Source organism: Gopherus flavomarginatus, chromosome 1 (assembly GCF_025201925.1).
Source record: "Gopherus flavomarginatus isolate rGopFla2 chromosome 1, rGopFla2.mat.asm, whole genome shotgun sequence".
In the NCBI taxonomy this organism is placed as follows: Eukaryota; Metazoa; Chordata; order Testudines; family Testudinidae; genus Gopherus; species Gopherus flavomarginatus.
Window position 1 is genome coordinate 21,950,435 of NC_066617.1, and position 23,368 is coordinate 21,973,802.

At 43.1% G+C, this 23,368-nt stretch overlaps 1 protein-coding gene across 1 annotated transcript in view; it reads left to right on the forward strand.

Annotated features, from left to right (window-relative positions):
- PCLO (piccolo presynaptic cytomatrix protein) overlaps positions 1-23,368 on the forward strand; it is a 544,942-nt gene that overhangs the window by 487,166 nt on the left and 34,408 nt on the right. Inside the window, exon 23 of the mRNA XM_050937044.1 lies at positions 1,765-1,832. Within this exon, the coding sequence (XP_050793001.1) occupies positions 1,765-1,832 (68 nt within the window). The remainder of the gene's footprint in view (positions 1-1,764; positions 1,833-23,368) is intronic.

Consider the following 23,368-nt stretch of genomic DNA (forward strand, 5'->3'; position numbering starts at 1 on the left):
AAGGTCATCCATTGTAAATGGGAAAAGTCAATTCAAAATTGCAAAGTTTATTTTCTGGAGGATTATAATCATGCCTCAAAGCATGTTGCGACATGCTAGAATAGTTAAGGAGTACGCTGAAATAAACAACACAGGACCAGATACTGATTTCTGTTACACCTATGTAAAACCTGCCCATATTAACCAAGTGAATAGAAGAAATAATTCTTCTTCTAAATCAAAGGAATTTTATCACACTGGGTATCTGTCAAGATCAGATATAATAGATGAGATCAGTGTTGCAGTGTCTCAGTGATAAGTTGTTTATCATGCTCAGTGAGTATGAAAGAGCCTTCCCATCCCAACCTGAACTGTAGTGTCACAACAGTTATTAAAGAAATACTGTGATTGAGCAAAAACTTGTCTTACTGTACAAATCATAGTAATCTAATTCAAATATCTTGCTCAGGATACCTCTTATGGTATAAGAGCACTGACTCATGAATGATGTGACCAAAACCATTAAGAGACAAGGTGGGTGAGGTAATATTTTTTACTGGACCCACTTCTGTTAGTGAGACAAGTTTTTGAGCTTACACAGAGCTCTTCTGCAGGTCTGAGAAATATAGCTAAATACAAAACGAATTAGATTGTTCAGCATAAGTAATTAATATATATCTTAAAGGCCCATGCAAGGTGAAGAGGCCAGTTAACCCTCTCCAGTCATAGTGGGGGAAAGGGCAGGGGGGAAGCTGGGGAAGAGGGAGGTTGTGTACTATAGATTATTGTAATAGATCATAAATCCAGTGTTTTTATTAAGTCCATGATTTTTTGTGTCTAACAACATTATGAATTTAAGCTCCTAGGCTCATCTTTTGAAGGTGTTGTGCAGGTTTCCTTTCAGGATGAGGACTGAGAGGTCGATATGAAGTGATCATTTTGTGAAAAGTGTGCACTCCTGGGTGATATTGTGTTTTTGTCTTTTATATTTCTCTGTGTGAGTTCATTGGAGAACGTAGTGATAGTCTGGTTTCACCTACATAGTTGTTATTGGGCATTTTTCCCTCCTTTCTTCCCTATGACTGGAGAGCTGTTAATGGGCCACTTCACCTTGAATGGTCCCTTGAAATATGTGTTAATTACTTATGCCAAACAATCTGTTCCACCCTGTATTTAGCTGTGACACTCAGTACATTTCCCGGACCCAAAGATGAGCTCTGTGTAAACTTGAAAGCTTCTTTCGCTCTCCAACAGAAGTTGGTCCAATAAAAGATATTACCTCACCCACCTTGTCTCCCTAATATCCTGCTAGTAACGTGGCTGCAACAACATGGCTAAGAGCTGAGCTATATTAGAATATTACATGGGATAATGCTTGTGTAACTAAGATCAGTTTCTGGATGTGTTATTTGTTTCACCTTTCCCCTTAACCATAACAGAACAATAGGGAGGGTAGAATTTGACCAAGTAAGAAGCTTTCCAAAGATGTGCTTATAAGCTTCTGCAAAAAGAATTAAGCATCTCTGAAGTCTCTTCCAGTTGACAATGGGAGACTTGCTGTTTAAGAAACAAGAAATTCTGCATGTCCAATCACATCCTCTGCACAGTTATTGCCTTTCCTGTTATTTATGAAAAATATTTGGCACCCTGGAGGGATGAGAGGAAGTGATTGTTTCTTCTCTTTTTGGACTGTACCAATGCCCTTTCTGTTTGAGGATTTCTTTTGTCTTTGGTATCTTCTGTTCAAGGCTTCATTGACAGTTACAAAACTGCTTTTTTCAACAGAGGGAAAATGAGCCAGAACGGACAAGAATCAATAAAGCAGTCGGGAGTGGGATTAACCGATGCAGAAGGTAAAATGAAATACAAACAACATGACAAAGAGGTGCCCTGACAGTTTATACAACAGAATAATTATCCATTCAACTTTTCACGTTATGAAGTATTAGCTGAATCTGTGTTTGTATTCCAGTCTTGAGGCCTGACTCTGAGGGTCCTTGCTACACTCTAGCAGTGTCAAAGGGCTTTAGTGTAAATAAGAATCAGATCTTAGCTGTTTATTTAAGGTCATTAAATAGCCACATTGCAATGAGTAAGAATTCTCATGCAGCAGTTCTCATTGCCTTTCATGCTACTGGAGTAAAAACAAATGCTTAAAGTAGTCTATGGAACTGATTCCATACCGCCACTGAATTCAATAGAAGGACTTCACTGGACACTGGACCAGGGTCTTCGTAGTACATTTCTGGCTACCCACTTAATATGGGAAACATATTATGAGGTGGCTCCATCCAACATTAAGTTAAAATAAAGGAACTATCTTATCCTCCAGGCTGGCTGCTGGTCTTGTACTCAGATAAAACTCCTTGAGAATATTGGTTTGATGGGGAAGATCATGGATCTTTTTATTTAAATCTATGAGGAAAGTTAGTGTCCATGACAGTGAGGACAATATGCCTATCAGTGGCCAGTGAGGTTCCCCACACAGCTGTCCCAAAGTTGCTCAGGCCACAAATATAACACCCCCACTATTCCTACATGGGCATCTCTTCCCCAGATACCGACAGTAATCTCTAAAATGGGTCATGCTTTTGTGATGTACACCAATAGAATGAACTATCAAAGAACAGTGTTGGTGAGAATTACATGATATGGACAATGTCCTTAAAATGGAGCAGAGGGAAATTAGAATTAGAACAGCTTGGAAAATGAGGTGTTTTTCTGTGGAGAAATCATATTTTTGGTGAAAAATCAAAATCCCAAATATTTCACCCAAAAACATATATTGCAGTTTTGAAGTGCGGCTGCAGTGCTTTATAGGAATTGTAGTTTGGATGTATCATGTTCCCATTCTCCTCTCTAGGCCAGGCTCCTTGGTCAGACTACATGATACATCAACATCTCCCTTCTCGGTGAGAAGAGAAGTTGCAACCATCATGGCAGTCAGATTGCATCATGGGACATGACATCTAGCTGGGGAGCTTGTCCTGTGTAGGAGAATGGGAGCAGAAAGTTTTTGTGGACAAAAATTTAAGTCAAAGCCCAATTTTTCATTGCTAGGCAGTTTCAATGGAAAATTTTTGACCAGCCCTAACTAGAGTGAGTCCATGAAACTCATTTTCACTTGTGAGTATTAAGTCCCTACTTCAATCTGGGCCTGAAAGATTAGTACCCTGATCCCAGGTGCCATCTCTAGGATAAACACCAAAATCTGGAATGTTCATGGAAACAGCTTGTGTTTCAGTGTGTTATGCATATTTTTTTATTCTCTAAACAATATTTTTAGAAATGATTATATTAATATGTTTGTAACTGATGCTGCACAGCCTGCTAGCCAATTCTGTCAAGAAATTCCCACGCAAAAGATGTTTGCCCTTAAGACATTGACACTTTCCAGTTTTTAATTCCTGCATTGTTGGGTTTTAGTCATCCTGTGCACTATTTCCACTCGATGTGGTGACTAAAACTCAGAATCTGACTCCTCTCTCACTTACACTAGACTAAGGCTGTGTCTTCATTATGGACCTTACAGCGACACAGCTGTACCGCTGCAGCTGCACCATCATAAGGTTTCCTATGTAACCATTCTATGACGATGGAAGAGAGCTCTCCCACCGGCATCATTAAACTACCCCCAATGAGTGGCAATAGCTCATGGTGGGAGAGCATCTCCAGCCAACAAAGCACTGTCCACACCGGCGCTTTTGTTTATGAAACGTATGTCTTCCTTGGCCAACAAAAGTTTTGCTGACAAAAGTGCTAGTGTAGATAAAGCCTCAGTATAGCCAATAGAGTTACACTAAGTGTGAGAGAAGAATGAGGTCCTTAGATGGCGCTGGAACCAATCCGGTGAGTTCTTGTTACTAGTACTCAGAGTAGTTCAGCAGTTTGGTTCAACAGCTCCAAAGGCAGCTGTATCAAAATCGGCATGTCACACGTCACAAACCTTTAAACAAATGTAGGGATTCAGGGCAGGTCTACACTATAGTGGAGATCGATGCTCTGAGATTGATCCACCTGCGGTCGATTTAGCGGGTCTAATAAAGACCCGCCAAATCGACTGCAGAACGCTCTCCAGTCGACCCCTGTACTCTACTCCCGATGAGAAGAGTAAGGTAAGTCGACAGGAGATTTTCTCGAGTTGTGTAGCGTAGGTCGATTTACCGCGATAGCATAGACATAGCCTTAGACTGAGAAAAGTGGTCCCATGTTTGGACAGGACAGACAGGAAACCCCTCTTCCTAGACCCCCACCCTCTTGGTTTAAGTCACCAGTGGGATGCAGAGTATTAAAAAAAATACAGAGATAGGAAGAATAGGTTTTGCAAGGCTCCTCTCCAATTTTGCACAATCTTTGTAGGCCATTAAGATGTGCAAGTAAGTGATTATTTACAAATCAGTACTTAGATGTCTAAATGACCAAAATGAAAGGTGTGTATATCACTTTACAAGAAAATTTGGGCAGTTATCCACACCTCTAATTTTGCAGACAAAGAGAGAAAGAAGAGAAGAAACATTAAGATTAAAATGTGATCCTTAACATCCATTGCAGTAGTAGGGTTATAAGTATAATTCTAATAAATATCATTCCCTGAATTATACTTAAGGTGAGTTTGATTTATTTTACCTTCATGGAATTAATAATGCCTTTGAGTGAGCTCAGTGAGCCAAAGTACAATATAGGACAGGAATCAGATAAGTAGTAAAGCTATGTACATTTGGGTTCACCTGAGATATTCCCTCCTTCACACTGAATTCACATTCTATGTTTATATTCAGTAACAGATGCCTTGAAACAAACCCCCGAGTCTTTACATCCTTTACCTTTAGAATTTTTGAAATGTATATCCAGATTTTGATCCAAATTTTGTGACTTAGATCTGTTTCTAATATCCAATGATACCAATGCTCTGAAGCAGTGTGTAATTAGTGCCAGGGTTTGCCTGGGCTGTGCCACACTACCTCTAGGTTTGGCTGTTCATAGCCCCAGCACCTCGGGGCTTCCCATGTCAGTTATGAAAATAAAAATAACTGCTTGAACCCTGGCACGTCTTTCATTACAAATTAAGCATGGCTCAGAAGGAAACAACCATTTAAAATAGACCAAGCTGTCGTTCATAAATGTCTATGTTCATCTTGCTCTCTCTCTTTATATATATTTAAATTTCATCCAATAAAAATATTAGGAAGGAAACACAGGACTTTAATAGAAAATTATCTATAGATGTTTTACATAACCAGTGATGTGTATTTTAATACATGTGCATATAAACAGTACTAGATAATAGTACACTTGCTTAAATTTTTACTAGTGTCTGCATAGAATACAGTTTGATATTTGATACAGGAGATCTAGACTTTAAAGAGGAACAACTGTAGGTTAGGGAGCAGGATATAAAAAAGCTGGTGGAGCAACACATTGAATATGTTTTTTTCTCTGACACATTTGTGAATTCCCCTAAAGTAAATAGGCAGCAAGAATACACTGATGGCACTCTCAGGGGACTAGATTCTGTGCTACACCTGCTGAGAGACACAACCGGAAGATAACAGGAGGAGCCAAAGGTAGCGTTAGCCTCCTTTGCACTACTTGATTTCCAGACTGCCATAGAGAACAAATCAGTCCGCGGCATAAGTCAGGGCAGGCCTGTGAGCTGCTGTAACTCATGGCAGTCTGTCCTGAGTTATCTGTGGGGTCTGTGGCATTTCAGAATCCTTATAGCACTGAGAACTATGACCACAACCCTTATGGCCAGACTTGTGAGAAGAGGCAGTGTACAGATGTTTAAATTGACACTAAGCTGATCCTGCACTGGGAGCATTCTCTGTTGGCCCTTTGTCACTCATTCATAATGAACTAAGCAGCTGCTTTTATTTGTCAGGGTAAATTGAAACGAATGTGTATATTCTCTCCTCAGAAGAGACCACTAATTCTTTGGAGAGGAGTGGAGAAAGCAGACTTCGGACGTCAACTGATAGTGAGAAAAGGAGGGAACTTATGTTAGAGCTAATGGTGTTTTGTTACCAATAATCAAAGATTTGATAATGATTAAACTGTTGGGTTCAATTGGGCAGCTACAGACACTTCGCCCATGTGTGACTGGCATGTCTGGAGCCAGCGGGCCAGGCAGGCAAAGATATTGGTAGCCCTTTATGTGATGATATTTCACAAACATATTTTGGTCCACATTTTCTTCAGGGTCTTACACTTTTCTTCAGCATTAGCCATGCATATGGTCTTGCTCCACCTCATTTTTTTGTCTTGAGCAAACCTACTTATTATGTCTGAGGCTGGAAAATTCAACTCTCCTTTCAGCTTTTCTCTTGCTTGGTGTTCATCTGTGGAGACAACACAAGAGTTTCATCTCCATGCCAATGGGTTATTGTGATTCTGAAAAGTGTTATCTCCCCTGGGGATTTGGAAATAGCCAGATTCATTGTGTAAATACTGAATTGTTCAGTATATTTGAGGAACTGAGAGAGGGAGAGGGAGAATGCATAGCCCTCCTTACTAACAAGAATAATTCCCAATTATCCCATGTGTCCTGAATTAAGGTTGTGTTTATTTTAGTTTAACAGAATTTTATATATTGTTTGCTACAACCAAATCCCAGCTCCATATCTCTCTAGCAGCACTTTGACTGCCAATACACTCAGCCAGTGAAACACCAAAAGAGAAGTATTAGTTCATCAGAAAGCTCACTGGCCAATTATGCTGTGACAGCTGATTCCAGCAGTTTCTAAAATTTACCTAGAATAAATTGACTGTAAAGCCCAGCCTGTATGGAACTCCTTTTGATGGTAATGTGAGTTCAATAAATAAAGCACTTTCAGAAGAAGGTCCAGTGGCAGAGAGCTTAAGCTACAGCTTGAATGGTTTTGTACATAAGCACTGAAGTTCTGTCTAACTTCTCCATGGCAATTTTAGACTAGTATTCACAACTATCTAGGCTATTAGCAGCAGCTCTTATGAGCTTGTCTGGCTGTGATATAATACCTGCACTATTTGCTGCCTTCCAAAATGTCTCAAGCATCACAGGTATGTCAAACCATTGCTAATGCAGGTTTATATATATATATATATAAACATATATATAAAATGATCTGGTCTTGCAAGTATTTTTCTTTAATCAAGAGAATCTTATAGTTACTATCCATGACAATTGATTTGACCATAATGGATATTGATCCAAGACTTTAAAGAGAAAACGAGCCAACCTAAAGTGTTACCAATGCTACCTAGGTGTGATTGAATAGATATTTTTAGTTTTTAAATTAATCTCTAGGAGTGCAGTGCAAGAGATAATTGGCAAACCCTCTTAAGATCTTGCTTCAAGAGCCCTATGAGTCAAGAGGCAGTGCTCTTTTTAATAGTAGCAGGCTATGTGCTTATGGGCTTATTGTGCCGTCCTTACTTATATTGAGTCAATGGGACTATTTGTGGAATAAAACACTACTCAAAGTGAATGAAAATGGTGCTTAATCACCAAGAGATCTATATGAAATGAGGCACTGTCTGTTTTTTCCAGTAAAAGCTTTTTTATTTATTTATTTTTTTAAAAAAGCTGCTATGCCTAGAATTTTTCAGTCTTCCATTTTTTTTTAAACTGCCTTTTGATATAAAATCCCTATCATGCTTTGTTTCATCAAGTTTTAACTCACATCTACCATCTAGGGCTTCAACAGCATGAGATTAATCAATGCCAGAAATATTTAAAGGAGAAAATATCAGCAAGGATGATCTCTGGCACTGAAAAATTGCTTTAGTGCTGGGAGAAAGTGGCACAGAGGAACAGAAAATAAGCAGAGAAAGTGCTGCAGTTTGTCCACCTTGTGTTGACTGATGTAGCGCTCCTCTTTTGCTTTCTGAAATTCTGCTTTTCATTACACAAGTTAAAGGGATCAGATATATTTTTAAATAATGGGTGATTTAGAGGAAATGTTGTTAGAGCATAGGACTAGGATCTAGGAAGTCTAAGATGCAGTGCTGAATGTCATTTTACGACTATGTGGACTTGAGGCAGTTCCTTATCCATTAAGGTTGACTAAAGGGGAGGAGGGATAGTTCAGTGGTTTGAGCATTGGCTTGCTAAACCCAGGATTATGAGTTCAATCCTTGAGGGGGGCCACTTAGGGATCTGGGGCAAAATCAGTACTTGGTCCTGCTAGTGAGGGTAGGGGGCTGGATTAGGAGACCTTCCAGTTCTATGAGATGTTTGCATATATTAAGATAATTTCAATAAAAATTATCAGCAAAAAACTTCAGTTTTCAACTAAATGAAAATTTTCATTTTTGCTTTCTGTGGGAAAATGTTTTTTTTAATCTAAAAAGAATGCCTCAAATATTCAGTCAAAAACCAAAATGCTTTGATTTGGATATGCTGCCAGAGTTGTAGTTCAGTTGCCTCATGTTCCCATTCTCCTCTATTGGCCTGGCTCCCCACCTGGACTACATCTCCCATGATGCACCATGGCATGGGATATCCATGATGCATGACTCCAAGAGAGGAGACCATGGTGAGTTGTGGGACAATAAGTTGTACTGGGCTACTACTAATACATTCTATGGATGTTTTTCTCCATTCACAAATGGCTTGCTATATATTTCTTCTTTGTTTTCTGCAGCCTTTTTTAATGGAATCTTAGCAATTTTAACTGCTGATTTGCCTTTGCCATTTGATTGGCTATGGTATAATGTGGTATGACTAATTTGTTTGGCTATGGTACCGTAATGATGTGATATTCAAATTCTGAGATAAATTCCTAAACTCACAGCAAGTAAACTGGAGTTCATTGTCTGAAACTACAGATTCTGGGATACCATTCAGGCTGAAATGTTTAATTGCTTTCTCTGTGATGATCACTGAAGTAGTGTCTGACAGTTTGTGTAATTACTAGAAGTCTGAATACTAGTCTACCACAAAGAGGTAGTTTGTGGGGTTTGCAATGAACAAATCCATTCCTACTTTGCTTCAAGGTCTCTTGAGAACACTGTATATTTTAATTGTCTTTTTGCTGCTTGACCTGCATTGTCCCACATGCTCATCAGGTCTCTGATACCCTTAGTCATGTTTGGCCAGTATACAGTGTTTGTTGTTTACAGGATCACTCTGGTGTATTCCTGAGTTTCTATTCTCAATGATCCAGTTATTATGATTCTACTGTCTTTATACAGGATGTTATATTAGACTCTCAGCTCATCTTGATAGTTTCAGTATTTTTGGGAGGCAGATGGGGCTTGTTCCTTGGTGCCTGGCCATCCTGACAGAATGACAGATGCGAGCACTTGTAAAACTTGTCCTGTATAGTTTTTTTTTCTTTCTTATGCAATAGTTTTAGTTTCTGATTTCATGTACCTGCAGCCGCTGCCTCACTTCTGACACCATATAAAATAGTCAAGCATTAAAAGGCAGAGAGACAAGACAATGTAACATTCAACCTTTATTCCATCCTCCATATACACTCTGCTCCCTCATCAAGAACTTCCTGATTGTAGAGTTCTCTAAGAGTCTAGACTTCATCATACTACATTTCCATCTATTGGGAAGCTATTTATCATAACAAATGGAATTTATACTAAGGGTGAATTTGGACTAGAGGGCTGAGACTATAAGGAGACAAGAATCCGAACTATATTGGAAAGAGATATAGTGGATAGGCCAAAGTACCTGGAGAAATAAGTCCTTGTAGTTACTTTCTGTGGGCCCCAATTGTGTAACTCTTCTTCATAATGGTTGGTACTTACTCACAGTAAGTCAACTAAGCTACTTGTGTTAGTAAGTGCTCATCAACATGAATAAATGTTACCCAGTGCGAGCTGGAGAATAAAATGCTCAACTCATCCCTAAAGCCCATTTTGCTCAAAGTCTATTTGAAGGAGTTATACATTTTGAGTAAAAGGTATATTAGTTTAACTCTGGGATTATGCTCCTCACTGACACCAAACTGAATGTAGTTTAAAGGATGGGGAAGCAGGAAATGACATGATAAAGGGAAATTTGCCTATTGGACAATCACACTGGTAAATGTGGATCTGAGTTTACAGACTATTGCCAAAGATACTGTGAGGGAGTGTTTTATTTATCATTCATATAAATATGTTGTTGTTGTGTTTTCCCAAGCTGATCACATGTTCCCTTTTCCCCTAATAACGTTTTCCTTATTTCGTACACAAACTGAATATCTGCAAGTGGGGAAATAGTGCCTATTAAGGGTGCCCATGGAAGGTATTTAGTAATCCCAGAATTCTGGGAGAGGGCTCGAGCTGGAGGTGTTTGTTAATTTTGGCACCCTAGCTGTTTGAACCCAGCCCTTGTTATTGCCAATAGCACCTGTCCAGAAGGGTTACATTACCAATACTATATATTCTAATAGCTCACTTTTTCTCCTATAAAAATTTACCATGATCAGAGTAGGCTAACTGCTACGTGTCATGAGAAGGCATTAATTTAGATTATAAAATGTGCTGTAGAGTATCATAAAGTTTAATAAGCAATAAAGTAGTTAGAAATGGCAAGGTTAACATGAAGTGTTGCCAGTTAATCTTTGCCCATTATTCCAAAAGAAATTCAGTTAAGATTAAACTATAAAGTGAAATCATACGCTGAAGTTGCATGATTTCCATGCGAAAAGCCCAAAATATGAAACAATTGTTAGTGGGCCAGATCCTTTGTCTATTTGGGGCCAGCTGGTGTAAATTCAACTCAGTGAAGGTATGATGATATTACAGCAGCTTGTACTATCTTTTCTTTGGTTAAAGTTTTATTACATTTGGTGAGTTATGCTAAATGATTAATTAAATAAAATACAGCTCTTTAAAGCAACTCTAGGTCTTTTTATTTGGGAAACTGCTGTCTCTAGCAGAAAATGGAAAAAGCATCTGTATAAAGAGAACCCGTACTCCTTTTTCCTCTTTAAAAGATAAGATATCAGTAAATATATTTTTTAAGTTAACGACAAACTACTTTTTGCAAGACCTTTTCCCCTTTCATTTGCAATACCAGATATTTAGATTTTCTTTCTTTCTTTCTTTCTTTCTTTCTTTCTTTCTTTCTTTCTTTCTTTCTTTCTTTCTTTCTTTCTTTCTTTCTTTCTTTCTTTCTTTCTTCTATGTTGATCAAATATATACATTTTGTATTAACAAACTTAAATAACTTTAGGCCCAAATTTGATTTCCGTAGATGCTCTGGTATGTCAGTGTGTCAGTTTACCCCTTTATGTAACTAAAATTAAACCTGCTACTTCAAACAGTTGTCTAAACATAACTAGTGTTTTAGAAGGGTGAAATCCTGACCTCACTGAAATCAAGGGGATTTTTCACAGTTTCAGTAGGGTCACTAATTTCACCCAAAGGGCTTTGAGAATTCTCAATAACCCATAATTATGTTATGTATTATCATGTGCTTATTTGCATTTTGTTAGGGCAGTACCACCTTTCCACAATATGGGCAGTAAAAGAGAAATGGACAGTGGGCTAGTTTCTCCCCTCATGCCAGTGTAAACCAAAATTAACTCCACCTCAGTCAGTGGAGTTGCATCTGCCTAAAACTGGCATGAGAGGAAAATCAGGCCTGGAATGATTACCAAAGCGACGCTCTCAGATATTGTGACCAATAGAAAACTATACACATAAAGTAACATTGGAGAAACCAGGAAAATTAAGTTAAAAACGACTGGTCAATTGAGCAACTAAGTAGCTACAAATAATGCTGCAAGGTGGGAGATCTGGGTTATTGAGCAACCAGACTCCATAGCATTTACAGTAACTGTTTTATTTCATGACCAGCATTTTTGTCTTGCCCTCTCTGTGATCTCTCACTCCCCACATTCTCATTGATTTGTGGGTTACAGAGCTTCCGTGTACTGCACTTAAATAAGCAAGGTTCCTTTAGTTCCTGACAGTTGGGTATACAAATGCAAGAAATCCTCTGCAGCACATTCCCATTGGAATTCTGATCACCCATCTTGTCCGACAGAGTTCTCTGACATATACCATGTACTGTGTAATTTCTCACCCCTGCGCTGTTTTCAATTCTGCCATCACTAGTTCTCTTAGAATTCCAGTTAGAGTGAAATAAAGGGCAAGATTTATTAACAATTTGAGCTGACAGTTTGTATAGTGCAGCGTGTTAGCAGCAGAAGCAAAGCCAACAATTCAAATTTAATTTAGGTAGCTGTAACCTCATAAATTTAGATTTGAGTTACGGACTCAACCTTGATTAACTACCTTGAAGGGCCAATCCTTTGGGCTGAGTTATGTCACGTTTGGAATGTTCAGGCTCCTGGAATTAGATTGGCTCCAAGAGATCTATTTAGATCTGGTGTTTCCTGTGCTATAAACAGTTCCCTGGTGTCGTGGGTTACGGTTAAAAAAAATAAAAACTTGTTTTAAACAAGAAGAAGAGCAGGGTTAAGCTGAACTAGCCCAAGCCGTGCATGTGGGATTCTCCATTCATCAAGAGCACATTTTAGTTCCATGAGCTCTTGTAGTATGCAGAGTAAATTTCATTCTTGTGACTGCTGGGCAGTGGATTCCAGAGCTCTTCAGCCAAATTAGGTTCCACCCCTGGAACTTGTGTGTCACTGCTGGTCTCACATGGTGGAGGGAGCAAATCCCTTAGTTCCTCGTCAAAACTCCCAGTCACTTTTCATTTGTGCTAATCCACAATATCTGCTCCAGAGTATCTGTATATGTATGATGGGGAAGAGTTGTAAGTGAGTAGGTTGTAGTGGTTAGTAATTTCACTGGGAGTTTTGCCTGTGTAGGAAGTGAAGGATTTGGCCATTCATTCTTTCAGAGTTTGTAAATCTAATTTGCTCAGCCACTATAATAATCCCTCTGCATAATAAGGGCCTGATTTGGCTCTTACACTGGTTTTATGCCAGTGTCAATCCATTAATTTTAAAGCATAGATAATGCTATACCAGATCAAACACATGGTCCATCTAGTGCAGTATCCTGCAGGGCCACCCAGAGGATTCAGGGGACCTGGGGCAAAGCAATTATGGGGGCCCGTTCCATAAATAAAATTGCAATACTGTACAATACTATGTTCTTGTGGGGGCCCCTGCGGGGCCCGGCGCAAATTGCTACACTTGCTCCGCACCCACAGGTGGCCCTGGGAAAAATAAACCTTCTGCATCTCAGCACAAACCCAGTTTTGATAAAACTTCTTTACAAGGTATCACTGGTTCTCAGCATCAGCTAGTGCTAAAAGGCACTAATGCTCATTAAAAAGGTTGGACAAATATTTTCCATCAAAACTTTTTCTGGATCGAAAACTAGGGGTTTTTAAAAAGCAGAAAAAAATCACGGACAATGTCTGCTTTCCTTCAAAATGTGTTGTGGTTTTTTTAATTGAAAAACTGAAATTTGTCTGCCAAAACCTGAATATGTTTGGGGTTTCAGAAGCGTGTGGCCAAATATTTGCTGCTTGCTGTGTTTGATTGTTTAAAGAAACAATAAAAAAATTCTGCTTGAAACCAAAACTTTTGAACCACCTCAGCTTGTGACCAAATGCCTGAGCCCATCCAGTCAGAGATTTTTCCAGGTTTCTGATACTCTGCTGGCTTCCTTGACTCATATCTGTCTCCATAACTTTGGGTTCATTTAGGTTAGAACATAAGAACAGCCATACTGGGTCAAACCAAAGGTCCATCCAGCCCAGTATCCTGTCTACCAACAATGGCCAATGCCAAGTGCCCCAGAGGGAGTAAACCTAACAGGCAATGATCAAATGATCTCTCTTCTGCCATCCATCTCCACCCTCTGACAAACAGAGGCTAGAGACACCATTCCTTACCCATCCTGGCTAATAGCCATTGATGGACTTAACCTCCATGCATTTATCTGTTTCCTAGAGACTGGCTCCATGGGGTCCCTCACAAACTGGAGGTGGTTACTGTGGGTTTATCTTTAGTATAACTTATGCACATACTCCACGAACTGAGCATTTGAGCTTGTTCCAGAATCTGAGATGAGCCTATGTTATGAAAACTGAAATGCTTAAAATAGCACATGCGTGTGAATGGACACAGGGTGCTAAAATTAAATTAACCCAGTGGTTCTCAAACTGAGGGTCAGGACCCCTCAGGGGGTCACGAGGTTATTACTGGGGTTGTGAGCTGTCAACCTCCACCTCAAACCCCGCTTTGCCTTTAGCATTTATAATAGTGTTAAATATATTTAAAAGTGTTTTTAATTAACAAGGGGGGGTTGCACTCAGAGGTTTGCTATGTGAAAGGGGTCACCAGTATAAAAGTTTGAGAACCACTGAATTAACCCCTCTGGAGCCTCAAGGAATGCAGAGGGGGGGGGATCTCCCTTGGTAGGGTTGGGAAGGATATTGCTCTTCTCATGTGATCCCTCCCCTAGTGGCTAATTTTAAATGAAGCTACTCTCCCCTGACATGAATCTCCCTATGGCACTGAAATTAAATATAGACTATAACTTGACATTTGAGAAGTGAAAGGGATGGTAGCCCTAATGGAAAAGCTAACAGCTTGGCTCCTCTGCAAGCCTCAAACTGCTGAATGAGCTTCAGGGTAGGGAAGGCTGTGCCTCCCTAACAGCCTGGCCCTGCCCCCTATCTGACTCCCACCCACTTCCTGCCCCCGACTGCCCACCCCCTCAGAATCCCCAACCCATCCTGCTCCTTGTCCCCTCACCGTCCCCCAGAGACCCTTCACCACCACCTCGGGACCCCACCCCTGCTCCCTGTCCCCTGACTGCCCCAACCCCTATCCACCCCCCTGCTGAGTCCTGACAGTCCCCCCCCCAGAATGCCCACAATCCAACCTGCCCATTCCCTGTCCCCTGACCGCCCCCCCCAACCTCTGCCCCCTCCCTGTGCCCTGACTGTCCCCGAGACTCCCTGCCCCTTAGCCAACCTCCCCGGCCCCTTACCCCCGGCTCCCCCCTCACCTGGAGCCTCAGATCATCCAGCAGTGTCCCTCGACAGCAGCAGCATGGCTCTGGTGGGGCCCCTGAGCTCCGCCCCGCTCAGAGCCGCATGGTAAGGGGGCGGGGCTGTGAGCTCCGAGCTGAGCTCAGCCTGGAGCTTGCAGCCCCGCCTCCTTACCACGCGGCTTTGAGCAGGGCGGAGCTCGGGGCTCCCCCGGAGGCATGCTGCCGCTGTCCCGGGAAGCTCCTGGTTTCGCTGAGGCTCCGGGAGAGGGGCGGAGACGGGGTCAGGTCGGGCTGGGGCCAGGGAGGGAGCCTCAGCCATTCTCATGGGGGGAGGGGTCCTGCGGAGCCCAGGGCCTGGGGCACATTGCCCCACTTGCCCCCCCCCTGCTCCTGGGCAGCCCTGGTATCCTGTCTCCAAAGGTAGCCTGTACAGGAGGAAGCAGCAAGAAAAACTGCAGTAGTCAGTTATGGGATAATCTGCCACTGGGAAGTCTCCTTCTACTCCATAGCAGAATGATAGAATCATTGAAATGTTGGAAGGGACCTCAGTAGGTCACCTAGTCCAGTCCCATGCATTGAGGCAGGATTTAAGTATTATCTTGAACGTCCCTGACAGGTTTTTGTCTAACTTGTTCTTAAGCTTCCATGACAGAGAATCCACAACCTCCCTGTGTAATTTGTTATATTGCTTAACTACCTTTACAGTTAGGAAGTTTTTCTTAATGTCTAACCTAAATCTCTCTTACTGCAATTTAAGCCTATTACTTCTCCTGTCCTCAGTGGTTAAGGAGAACAATGTATCCCCCTTCTCTATAATAGCCTTTTACACACTAGAAGACTGTTATCATGTCCCCCTTCAATCCTCTCTGATCCAGACTAAACATACCAGGTTTTTTTCAATCTTTCTTCACAGGTAAAGTTTTCTAGACCTTTCATCATATTTGTTCCTCTCCTCTGGATTTTCTCCACTTTGTCCACATATTTCCTGAAGTGTGGTGCCAAGAACTGACACAATGTTTAGAGATCAGTATAAATACTGAAGCATGAACATTTATATTTCCTCCAAAAAAACCTTTTTCTAAGTATTTCTAGTTATAATTCTTATTATGTGCATAATTTTCAACTTTGAATCCTTCAAAGTTCTTGGACACTGTGGCAATGAGTTCCATTGTTGAATTATGTGAATTTCAGTTGAGCTAATCCTGATTAACCACAGCCTGAGATCAGAATCAGGCCTTAGGTATTCACAGAGTCACATGGAAAAGCATTTCGCAATCCAACAGCTGTTCCATGCTCTGTCTCAATCTCACTATATTATTAATTAATATTTGTATGTGTTATTTTGGTTAGCTGTGACAATATACACAGTGCTGCCCGAGACACTGAAGTAAAGACTGTTTCTGTCTCAAAAAGCTTTGTTTACATGACAGACATTATAGAGGGTTAATATAAATTTGGCTGAAAGTAACTTTTAAGCACATTTCCTTTAGTTGACAAAAAATGCTAATCTGATTCAGAGTTCAGTGCTAAAACAACTGCTGTGCTCAACAGCAAGTGTAACTACCATTTGAGGTGTTAAGTGCTGTAATTATTTTGTACTAATAAGAACCACAAGATAGTGTCAATCTATTTTTGTTAGGAAAAGCTTGAATTGGACAGGCCAAAACAAATGTTTTGTGAAAAATGTACTTTGGAGTCAACACTTTACTCTCCATTACATACAGTACCACTCTATTGAAGTCAATATGGATGAAAATGTGTAGCAGAGAGCGGGTTTTATCTCATCAGTGATGAAAATTATAGTTAGTCACAAACCCAGTTTAAGGATCAAAACTCCATTTAAGGATCAATTTCATATTAGGAGCTTGAGAATATGGTACCAATACTAGTCCAAATTCTGCTTTCATTACATTTATATAGCCCAATTGCTTTACATGATATAACTCAAGACCTTGCCTTTAATTTCCAATAGTTGAAGTTAAAATTACAGTTTCAGGGATGTAATGGCAAACCCAGCAGGAGTTTATCTAAACCTCCAAAGTTTTTGAGGGGAACCTGCTTGACTATGGATGTGGTAGAGCATAGAAACCCCACACTGGTCAGGATAGAGTCAATGAAGTGCTCTGGGGTCTATCACATGCACAGGCTCTGACTTTCCAATGTGCTGGGGGTGCTTGACCCCCAGCTCTGCACCAGGTCCCACCCCTCACTTCACCCCTTCCTCCAAGGCCCCGCCCCTTCCCTACCCTGCTCCATCCTCATTCCACTTCTTCCCACCCCATTCTGCCCCCCCCCCCAGTGTACCATGCCCTCATGGTTCCCCCTCCCCCTCAAAGCCTCCTGCATGCTGCGAAACAACTCATCACGGTGGGCAGGAGGCACAGGGAGGGAGGGGGAGGCGCTGTTCAGTGGGGCTGCCAGTGGGTGACAAACACTGGGGGGCAATGGAAGAGCTCATGGGGGGCTGCCAGTGTCCTGTGACTCTGCGCCTATGATCACATGTGCAGTAGGTGTCAGGCTTAGAGAAAGGTGTTAAAAGGGAAGAGGAGAGCCCAGCTCATGTGGGAGCTGGCTGGGAGGGAGTGCAGACTTCCAGCTCTCATGCTGTGAGAGAAGCCTGGCCCAGGAATTGACTAGTGACTGTTGCCTGCCAGAGCCTCCCTCGGGGAAGCTAGGTCTGACATGGGACAGTTGTTCTGATTTGCTACCAGTGACTTTCCTGCTGTTTCTGGGCAGGACTAGCAGGTGGGCTCGGGTGGGGAACCACTTCTCACACCACCCGGGCCTGGCTGCCAGTGCCAGAGACAGGTGCTGAGTGAGCCAGAAACATGCTGGGGGGAGAGGGGACAGCCAGGCTCTCTCTCAAGCAGCTGCTGCACTGCACAGAACAGCAACCCGGAGTAGCCAGTGTGAGAAGTGGCTGCTCTGGCCCCTTCCGCTCCCCTACTGGGCCCAGCTGCCAGGCACAAAGGCCGAGCGTGCTGGAGGGCAAGCGCAGTGGGAGAAAGACAGAGCCCCCTTCCCACCACAGGTAACTCTGGTGGGGTGGGGAGACTGCGACAGGCCAAGCACAAATCGGGTGGGGCACTTAACCCTGCGTGTCCTCCATGTGTCGCCTCTGTCAGTTTGGATTGGTCTGAACACTTATGTACAGATTTATGAACTCAAGGAGATGGGCTAAATTAGCCCTAATTGTGTCTTGCTTAACTTAACCGTTCCTGGTGTCATGTTCAGAGCTGCTTAGCACCAATGCAGCTCCCCTTGGAGAAGGGCATAAACCAAACACTAAACACCCACAACAAGAAATGATTCTATAGTTGCCCAGTAAAGGGCTTCTTGAACCTCCATATGCAGCATCCATACAAGATTTGTTTCTATTATTGGCCACTTGTCAGCAGGGCCGGCTCTAGCCATTTCGCCGCCCCAAGCACGGCGGCACGCCGCGGGGAGCACTCTCCCACTCGCCGGTCCTGCGGCTCCGGTGGACCTCCCGCAGGCGTGCCTGCGGATGCTCCACCAGAGCCACAGGACCAGCGGACCCTCCGCAAGCACGCCTGCGGGAGGTTCACCGGAGCTGCCTGCCGCCCTCCTGGCAACTGGCAGAGCGCCCCCCGCGGCATGCTGCCCCAAGCATGGGCTTGGCACACGGGGGCCTGGAGCCGGCCCTGCTTGTCAGTATACTGGACAAAATGGATGATTGGTCTGATTTGCAATGGCAAAGTCCTATGTTTCATAAGATATTTTTATAATCAAACATCACATAATCATATACTGTTCTGGTGAGCTATTGGTCTCAAATTGCAGAAATTTTAAGGGAATAGATGAACTCACAAGAATTATGATATGTAGGGTGAAGTTTATATTAATCTTAGAAGATCAACGGTTCCTCTTGGATTCCCACTATGTTGTGCTCAAGTCTCATGAAAACAGCTGTTTTTTCAAGATATATAAAAGCATTTTTCATTGAGGCTGATCAAATGAGATGCTCTGCTATAGTTACCATGGCACAGTGGAGTGAAATCTGCAGTACAGTGCATGTTTACTGTGGAAAAGGCAGTTTGGGTTATTACAGGATATACAATATTACTTCAAAAGGCATTATCTGTCTATGGTACTTATATGGCTCCCATTACTGTAGTATCTCAGTTTTCAGTGTATTTATCCTCACAACACCTCTGTGAGACAGAGAAGTGTTGTTAACCCAATTTTACAGATGGGGAACTGATACATAAAGGTGATTGGCCAAAGTCACAAAATACTTTTGTGAAGAGCCCAAGTCCTAGATTAGTGGCCTGACCACAGGACCATCTTTCCTTCTCTGGTAGTCTGCCATGTAATGGCTTGCTGAAAAGGAGTGTAGATTTGCTAGTGCCAGAAGTATGAACGAATACCAGATTTGATCCCTTCTTTAATTTTGAGGAAAATCCAAACTTCCCTACTTAACCATATCTGTCAGATAGACTCCTTCCCCAACATAGGAACCGCTGCCTTACTGTAGGTTAGACCCAAAGTGGAACAATGAATACAAATACATCTGAATTTGTGCCCAAAGTCTATGGCACAGACTGACTTCTAGTCACTAGTTACCATGGCCCATAGTCCATGAGAAGAGGCAAGAGAAGAAGAAACTTATGTTGCTTTTCTGTTACAAGGCTAAAAACAGTGAAGCAGAACATGTGCTTATCGTAGCTGTGTGGCACAGCATTGCCATTATCATTTCTGCATAAGCTCATCAGGGTTAACATCTCATCCCATCCTACTCACCCTAACACACACACACAATTTTAGAAACCCTCTGGGAATCACGACTAAAGCTAGTAGTTATCTAAGAAATAAACAAACATGACTAACCATTTTCTATAAAGCTATATTCATCTGCTTTTCTCTGCCCCCTGCAGCAAAAGTCACCAGTGAACAAACAAGGCTCGCTTTCCTGCAGTAGTGCTAACTTGTTGATTGCACCACTGTTGTATTTAAAGATCTTTCCTTAAGGCAGCCTTTCTCTATTGTTGACAATAAAATGGATGGTCCCTGGAAGGAGCCTTTTGTGCCACTGTTTGGCTGCAAACAATTGGGGGATAATGCAAGGACTGCAAAGGAGATTTAATATCCTTTCAACTGCTCTAGAAGATTGGAGCTAAAAATGTACAATCAAAGCCTAAAGCAGTAACAGAAAAGTATTCTGAAAGCGCTGGTTCCGTCAGTTGGAGACAATGCAGTTTCCCCACCACGTAATCACATTTTATAGGAGTTCATCTCAGACTATGTGGTGCTTATTCAATCATTCGACACAGAGTTTGTTTAGGACTTTAGAACTAACCAGTAAAACCTATTTTGTGTCCCCCACTCCCACTCCGACTCCCCCACTCTGCTTTCTCCCAGATGGACACCTCTGTAATGACGTTAATATAGTGTCTTTAGACAGCATCATCTTGGGCTATAATCTTGGGAGATATCACTAGTTAAGCAAGATCAGACCTAGGAGCATCACAAGCAACGCAACACACCAAAGAGATGGTGAGGGTGGCGATTTAATAGGTCATAGATATCCCTCATAGTCAGACTGATGCCCAGGATGGTGTTAGGGGAGGTTTCAGAGTAGCTGCCGTGTTAGTCTGTATCAGCAAAAAGAACAAGAGTACTTGTGGCACCTTAGAGACTAACAAATTTATTTGAGCATAAGCTTTCGTGGGCTACAGCCCACTTTATCATATCCGTAGAATGGAACATACAGTAAGAAGATATTTATACATACAGAGAACATGAAAAGGTGGAAGTACCCATACCAACTATAAGAGGCTAATTAATTAAGAGGAGCTATTATCAGCAGGGGAGAAAAACTTTTGAAGTGATAATCAAGATGGCCCATTTCGGACAGTTGACATGAAAGTGTGAGGATATTTTAACATGGGGAAATAGATTCAATTAGTGTAATGACCAAGCCATGTTAGGGGGGACATGCTGTTTTGCTGGAGGTGCCATCTTGAAGGTAAGATTTAAAGCAAGGTCCTGCCCACTGCTGGTTATTAAACATCTCATAGAACTTTTCACAATTATTGTGTCTTGGCCAGATTCCCACTCAAGTAATTACATTCTGCTACCTAAAATTCCCCATAGCAGTTTCAAATACATACAGTATTTTTTCTTCTCTTTTTGCTGTGTCTATCTACAGCACACTGCACTTATACAGATATGGCCAGTCTCCTCACAGACTTTATAAATAAAGTATTGCAGAAAATGTCCGTGTGCTATAAAAGCAGAGAATCTACTAGATCCTGCTCTTTGCTAGAATAGAAGGAGGATGGTCTTGTGGGCAAAACAGAGACCAGAGGCTCAGGAGAGGTGGGTTCAATTCCAACTCTGCTGCTAGTTTTCTCTGTGACTGTAGGGGAGTATTCAGTAAGCTCTACTGTTAATATTCCCAGCTCTTGTATCCCAATACATGGTGTTTACATCTGATAGTACACACATGCCCAGCAATTCAATATACTTGCTTAATATGTCTTGCAGCATTATCCAGAAGAGAGAGAGAATTTTGCAGCATGTGAACTATCCTTTAGTGAAATGAAAGGTATTTCACACCCAGCTGAGAAGCCTCATATGAGATATCTGCACTGCAATTAAAAACCTGTAGTTGGCCCATGCCAAATGACTCAGGCCATCAGGACTTGGGCTGCGAGGCTGTTTAATTGTTGTGTAAACGTCCAGGCTCTAGAATGGACGCTACCTGGTGGGAAGTTCTCAGAGCTCGGGCTGCAGCCTGAGCCAGAACATTAGCCCATGCCCTGCAAGCCCTAGTCAGTGTCTAATTACCGTGTAGACATAACCCTTAATTGCAGTGTAGACATTCAGGCTTGAGTTGCAGCCCAAGCTCTGGGACCCTCTCATGTCACAGGGCGCTAGAGCCCAGGCTGCAGCCCAAGCCTGAACAACTACACTGCAACTAAGCCCAAGTCAACCCATGGGCCCAAGTCAGCTGCATGGGCCAGCCACAGGTTTTTAATTGCAGATTAGACCTATCCATAGTGTGTTCTGTCTGTCTGAAATAGTTAAGAAAGATGGATTCTTCTTCGAGTGATTGCTCATATCCATTCCAGTTAGGTGTGCGCACTTATCGGAAGATTTTTACCCTAGCAACTCTGGTGGGTCGGCAGGTCGCCCCCGGGGGTGGCGCCGCCATGGTGCTGGATATATACCCCTGCCGACCCGTCCGCTCCTCAGTTCCTTCTTACCGCCCATGTCGGTCATTGGAACAGTGGAGCGCGGCTTAGCTGTCCTCCACTTCCCTAGCTTCTCTCCGTTCGTCTGATCTCTTGTTGTGAATAGTTGACTTAGTTCTTAGTATCTTAGTTTTATAGTTTACAGTTGTTAGTTAGTTGTTCTACATAGTTTAGCGGGGTTTGGGCTCGAGCCCGTCCCCGCACCCGGTGCCAGGGCCCGTGCCCGGTTCACCAGGGTTTAAACCATGCTCGGCCTGTAAAAAGCCGATGCCCACAAGCAATCCCCACGACTCTTGCTTAAAGTGCCTTGGGGAATCGCATATCTCCGACAAGTGCCGCATTTGCAAGGCCTTTAAGCCGCGGACTAAAAAGGAGAGGGACTTTCGGTTAAAGAATCTCCTTATGGAGGCAGCCCTTAACCCTCTGTCCTCGGCACCAAGCGCTGACAGCACTTCTCCGGCACTGGACCGCGCTGGCCCCGCCAAGACACCTCGGCACCGGCCTTCTCCGGTGCAGGGACCTGATCCAAGGCCTTCATCCTCTTCCACGCCCTCAGTGCAAACTCGCCCAGATCTCCCGGTACCTCCCCATGCCGTGACACCGACGCCTGTGGTACCATCGACTCCGGTCCTGAGAGGGCCGTTGAGTCCGGTCTGGGGGAGCTCCCCGGTGAGACCCGTGGTCGAGCTGACAGTCCCCTCCATGCCGGAGACATTCTTCTCGGCCAAGGACCTTATTGCCATGACTGAATCGGCCCTGCCACAACCCCTGGCACCGCCGGTGCGGGTTCTCCAGTCCAGAGGCAAGCCTGCCGCTATGAGGCCTCCTTCGCTGGAGTCGACGAGCCGGCACCGATCCCGATCCAGGTCTCGGCACCGCTCCAGGTCTTGCGGCCGGTCCCGATCTCGACGCCGCTCGCAGTCCCGGCACCGCTCACCCAGGCAGCATCGTCGTACTCGCGGCGCAGATCCACCTCTCGTCCCGGTTGGTACTCTCGATAACGCTCCGGCTCCAGGCACCGCTCCCAGCAACGAGATTCTCGCAGCCGGTCCCGTCGTAGACGATCGAGATCCAGGTCGACCGCCCGGCACCGCGCTGGTTGCAGGTCCCGTTCTCGGTCTCGGCACCAATACAATTCCTGGTACCGATCCCCGGCACCGAGGAGATCTCCAACGACGGGAGCGAGGGACTCATACCAGCCTCGCTCGGCTCCTCCATGGCCATCCCATCAGCCTTCTCTGTCCTCTCAGGCGGACAGTGTA